Source organism: Labrus mixtus, chromosome 11, assembly GCF_963584025.1.
Source record: "Labrus mixtus chromosome 11, fLabMix1.1, whole genome shotgun sequence".
Lineage (NCBI taxonomy): Eukaryota > Metazoa > Chordata > Actinopteri > Labriformes > Labridae > Labrus > Labrus mixtus.
In genome coordinates, this window is record NC_083622.1 from 10,077,501 (window position 1) to 10,083,516 (window position 6,016).

The 6,016-nt window shown below is 41.9% G+C and overlaps 1 protein-coding gene across 1 annotated transcript in view; it reads right to left on the reverse strand.

The window, feature by feature from the left end:
* rgl2 (ral guanine nucleotide dissociation stimulator-like 2) overlaps window positions 1–2,852 on the reverse strand; it is a 38,212-nt gene extending 35,360 nt beyond the window's left edge. The window contains exons 1-2 of the mRNA XM_061049898.1: window positions 2,677–2,852; window positions 460–620 (exon numbers count right to left, since the gene is read on the reverse strand). Of these exons, the coding sequence (XP_060905881.1) occupies window positions 460–612 (153 nt within the window). The 5' untranslated portion in view covers window positions 613–620; window positions 2,677–2,852. The remainder of the gene's footprint in view (window positions 1–459; window positions 621–2,676) is intronic.
* Between the last annotated feature and the right edge of the window lie 3,164 nt (window positions 2,853–6,016).

Here is a 6,016-nt window from a genome sequence, read left to right on the forward strand (position 1 = left end):
ACTGTGACATAAGTAAAAGGAAAAATTTGCCATTTAATTTCAATGGTTTTGTTGTTAAACTATGATCCAAAAAATGACTTAACATTTCATCTTAATCTTTCAGTTTGTGAAAACTAGCAGCATTGCCCTGGTGTGAAAGCAGCTTTACAAAACTATGTTATTTTCATTTCCCCTTCCTTTCTGTCTGCACCACACTGAATTGATGCCCTCAGGGTTTTCTTAAAAAACCAGCCGACCACATCTTTTACTTCGCTGCATCTGCCAGCAAAACCATGAGAGATAAAAAAAAAAAAAAAACTCCCCACTTTATTGTGTGGTCAGAAGAAAACCAATGAAGTAAGCAGATAAAACAAAGATCACCTCAGAGCTTTGAGGGAGAGGTTCATATCCCTCTCTGGAACACGCTCCAGTGACTCAGATGATGGATGTGTTTCAATGACGCAGGGAGAAAACACTCACCTGTGAAGTGTCCAGCTCATCCCTGCTGCTTCCCCTCCCGTACTGGTTGGTGTTGCTGTCAGGTGACAAGGGCCGGTAGCCAATGAGAGGCACTTCGCTTGACTCCACGCCCGGAAGGTCACAGCCACCTGTTCGCATGTTTCGGGGGAGCATGGTGCCAGCTGCCCCAGACAGGAAGAAGAACACGGAGAAAAGACGTGTTTTATGGTCTCTTACAGGCAAACATTACAATTATACATGTTGAGATTTGTGAGGTTTATTAGTGCCATTATAATATCTAAAATAAAGCTTTAATTCTTTATTACAAATCAGTCTTAAGAAGCACATTGTAGAGTCTTCAAAAATATGAGTGAGTCGTATTTGCCGTCTGAGTTTAAATGAATCATTTCTCAAAATAGAGCCGATGGTTTCTAAAACAGTGAATCGTTTTTCTCCGACTTTTTTCTCCTTTGAAAACCATTCGCTTAATCTGGGATTACTTATGAATACGTCACAACACACTTTAATTATGTATTCTATTGTTGCTTCAATTTCATCCGCTCCTGGATTGTTCTACTCTCCTTAAATGCTATTTATATCACCTTGATGTGCTTCTTCTAAATCCATCAAAAAGGGATTGGTTACAATTTTAATAGGATGGTGAAGTGCCTTGCATGAACACGCTTGCATCTTCCTGTTCATGAAATACTGGCATTTTGGTTTTAAAAATCTTTTTGTAATGTGCCTTCATCAGAAGTGATTAGGAACAAATCCACAGTCCCTCCAGGCTGTGCAATATGGCCTTCAAAAGTTCATGTGCTCCCCTTTCCTGTCTTTGAACCTCTCATGTGAACTGCCTTTTTCTTACAGCTTGGACACTAAAATACTTGTGTTTTCTTGCCTTAGTTGACAAATATATGAAATGTTTATACTCTGGTAGATAAAAGATGGAGAAACTGAACTTCTAATGATCACTTAACACTCTAATAGGACACAAAATATGAGCCAATGGGTGATTTGGATGAATGTTAGACTGTATATGAGAGCCCTTTAGACTCTGGTCATGAATAAATTCAACATGAAAGATGCACACTTAGTTGTTTTGTAGCTTGGAGGTCAATCTGTGGTTAATTTGTTTAAACACACATTCACTGTGCCCCACGGCAGCAGAGCAGGATTTGCATGGTAACCCCTCCTTCCATTTCCCTTTCCTCCCTTTGGTATTTAGATTGCCATGAAGATAGACATCTAGTAAACACAGTTTCAGGAAGAGAGGTGTAGGAGGGAGAGAGGCCGATACAGGATGAGCGCTCTTAAAATGTCAAATACAGACTCCTTACCCTAACCACCTACATGAACCCTACCATAAAACCTGAACTTTGAAACTCCAGTATAAGCACTAAAATGTGGATAAACATTATGCTCTTTTCAGTTTCTTTCTTATTTTGTTAGTGAGCAAAGCCTGCAGGGTGGCTGTCAGGCAGGTAGCTGCTGTAACTGAAAACCTGCGAAGGAATCAATCCTCTAAAGACCCCCCTGTCGACTCTCGCAGCCCTGGGTAAGAAAGCACAGGCGCTAAAAAAGCCTCGAGAGTGATTTAAAAATGTGCTGGCACTCCCAAAACTTTCCATTGTGCTTTTGTCTTGGGACGCCTGCAGCTCTGTAGCATTGATGCAGCGCTTGACTTTCTCTCTACATGTATTTTAAGATGGTATTTTATTTTTTTGTGCTAATTTTAAGTGTGCATGAAGGAGGAGGAGAAAGCACATGCAAGCCTGTAGGGGAAACAAGTTATAAACAGAACAGTTTATGCCCTGACCAACGGCCGCGCAGAGGTCTGAATGCCTGCTATTCATTGCCCCTGACCAAAGCAAACAGCCTGCATATGACTGAGGTGTACACACGCATACAGCTGTATCTAGGTTACAGTGAAGTCACACCCCATAATGCTCCTTTCTCTGCTCAACAAAAGCAGCCATATGGTGGTGTTACAGGCATACACACAGCCCTGACGCTGCAGCTGCATCTGATATGGAGAACAACAGCCTGAAACAGTATGCAGGCAGTAAAAGTTTCTACGTGCTGACGCTCTTATTGCAACACACAGGAATGACAGATGGTGACATTTGCTTCCTACTATGTCACTCAGGCCCTGGACATTTAAAAAAAAAGAAAAAAGAAAGGCGATAAAATGAGCAAGAGTCGGAGATAATTGAGTGAAGGTGTAGTTTGACTTACTGTTAGCCGAGTGTCATTCGCAGCTGGATGTCAGGCTGCATTAGGGTGACCGCTTGTGCTGCCGGCTCGAGCCAGGGAGAGACGCACCCATCTGTACCACCGTCACCCACGACGAGGGAGAGCTCTGTCCTCCGCCTCGTGCCCCCTTCACCTCCTATCTCTCCCTATCTCAGTATCTCCCCCCCCCCCCCCCCTCTATCAGCGTCCCCACACCGCCTGTCTGTCCAGCCTCCAGCAGCTGATAGCGCACTTGGGTCGAGCAGTCAACTCTCTCTCTCTCTCTCTCCGTCGCAGTTCCTGTATGTTGTGTTTTCTGTTTTCTCGTCTCGCTCTCTCTCTCTTGGTGGCGCTCAGTGTGAGGATACTGTAGCCTGCAGCACACAGGCTCCAGTGCACCGCTCCTCCGGGGAAATGTCACGTAAGGCACCGGGGGAGAGAGACATCTCGCGCACGGACGCATTTCCGCACGGAAGGCTTGCGCACGCGCGCATACGCATGCACGCATACACACCGTTACACGCACGCTCTTAAGTTGTCAGCGACAGGTCTTTAACTTGTAACCTCCGGAACTCATCTGACCGCATTTAAACAACGTAAACACAAGATAGGAGGAACATTTTTTTTTTTTTTTTAATTATAAAGCATTTGTTCACGCTTTTACATAGAAATAGAACTTCAAAAGTATATCTAAATAGCCTATTTACCCCCCCCCTCCCCCCGCCCCCACCCCACATTCAGTCACACAGATCCTAACTGTTTACATTTATGATTTTAAATGCAGCCTCTGCAACACATTTCCACTAGTTTGTATCCATATAATCAGGTTCGAAAATAAACACCTTAAAGATACAATATGTAGATTCCGCCACCAGGGGGCTCTCAATCAATACTACAATAACAAAACATGACGTGGAGGCTAGCGGGGAATCACGGGAGTTCTCTCTGCTACTCATCTGAAACATCTGATAGGCTCTTTCTTTCACATTCCCCAGCTCAACTAAATTGGACCTACCGGTTAAACTTTGGATCCAATATTCTCATCATCTTATCTTGTGTATCTGTGTGTGTGTGTGTGTGTGTGTGTGTGTGTGTGTGTGTGTGTGTGTGTGTGTGTGTGTGTGTGTGTGTGTGTGTGTGTGTTTGCCCCAGAGTCTCATGACACCTCATGACACTGATCTAAACTGTATCATGCTTAGCCCTCCAAAAGGTCGCTTATTAATCAGCTGATGCCTTCATCAGTTAATTGCTGGGGGGCTCACTGAATTTGGAAATGTTGCTGCCCACTTCTCCTGCTGTCAGGATAAACAGGACCTTTGTATTAACCTTTATTTTACCAGGACAATATTCTCCTTGAGATACAAGATCTCTTTTTCTGTGGAGTCTAGTAGTCAACACATCAGCATAAAACTTTCACACAGGGAACAAAGGTCAGAGAATAAACAGAAATGACATCAATCAACAAATCAGAAGTGTTAAGAAGAGAAACAAGTGCATACAGTGCATGGTCAAATGATCCTTTATCCTGTGAATAAAAAAGACACAACAGGAGTGCTTCTGGATCCTTCAAACCACCAGTGCTCTTGGTAGGGAATACTTCATAAAGGTGGAGGGAAACAATACGCGTTGCTGTATTTTAAATGCTTTAGCCCTAAAGGCCTTTTTGAATGTCTTGACCCGGATTATTTTAACCAATATGTTTTTTTGGTTTTAAGTTTTCATCCTTGATCTTTTATCCTGGTTTTAAAATCTTCCAAGCCAACTATGGGCTCTAGTGTAAGGTGACTCTGCAGCTCAGACCAAGAACAAGGAGCTAACACACTAACAACACTTCCACCAAAGACAGAGCGAGACCTATGATGAGTCCATCAGATCGTAGGCTACAGCTGCTGATAGTTTTAGGACTCAGCAGGGAGCATGAATAAGAAGGCGGGCCACGTAGCCTTATGAAGAAAAATGTACCAATGCTCCATCCTTTAGTTTCACAAGGAAGACAAACCTCCTCTCTCTACAAGACACAATGATGTGTATGAAAACCTCAAGCAGAGACAAATCGCAATGCAGCATGGTACACTGAGTCCAGCATTTTCTGTGACGATGAGGTAGCATGCGTATAAAGAATATCTCCGTATAGTCACAGATAGAAATGGTGCTTGGATGACTTTCTTTCAAGAAAAACAGCTTTTGTTTCTGTAGAAGAAACACAATTTCACCCTCAGCTTTCTTTTTTTTTAGACACTCGAGATGGTGACAAAAAGACAGATTTGCTGAGGTATTTATATGTTGGAAGACGTTCAATCACCTCTGTGTTCAAAGTGTTAACATGTCACGTGATCACCAGGATCATGAATTGTTAACAAAAGCAAACAAATGACGAGAACTAAAATGAAGAAACAATTCCATTAGTTGAAACTAAGAAATTAAAAACAAGGCTTTACAAAAAAAAACAATAATTAACTGAAACTGCATTGTGTGCTGACTAAGTAAAATATAATAAGAGAAAATGTCCTTAGTTGTTATCTTTGGCACAAACATACTGAGTGAGACATCGCCCATCCTTACAATTTGCCTCAGGTATGTCAGCTATGATTTTGGATGAGCTTCATGCTGACTGCAGCAGGTAAAACTTTTTTCACTTTCTTATGAAAATATTTAAAAGGGTACTTTTGGAGAAATTGCTTGATATCTTTCTCTGAACTATTTCTGTTCAAATTAACCCAAAACTAAGCACTTTCAGGGGCGCCATATTGCCTATATAGCAGCTTTGTTGTGCACCCCATGTACGGAGGCTACAGACCTCGCTGCAGCAGGTGTGGGTTCGAATCCGGCCTCTGCCCTTTGCTGCATGTCATCACCCTCACTCTCTCCTCCCAACATGTCCCTCTTCAGCTGTCTTGTCTAATAAATGCAAAAATGGCAGAAAGAATATCTTGGAAAAGAAAAGTAAGCATTTTCACAAAATCAAAACTAAACTAACAAACACAATTAAAAAGTAATTAATACTAAACTGAATTGAAAACAAAAATTAAATAGAATTAAAAACTAATGGAAAAAAATCAGAACTATTATATCCTTGATGACTGATCATTTTGTACATGATGTTACAAAACAGTGAAATAGTCTGAAAACAACCCGTAACAACAAAAAGACACGCTATATTATTTAACACCTGATATAATGAGTAAAAATCACATCACATTTATGAACTTAATGACCCCGAGCATCCCTCAGACAGACTGCCCTGCTGATTCCACTCCAGCTGTAGTTCTTGTATTTGCTCGCCACCTAGTGGTGACAGCCGGAAATGTCCACTTTAACACTTAACAAAATCTGCCAGGGGCCA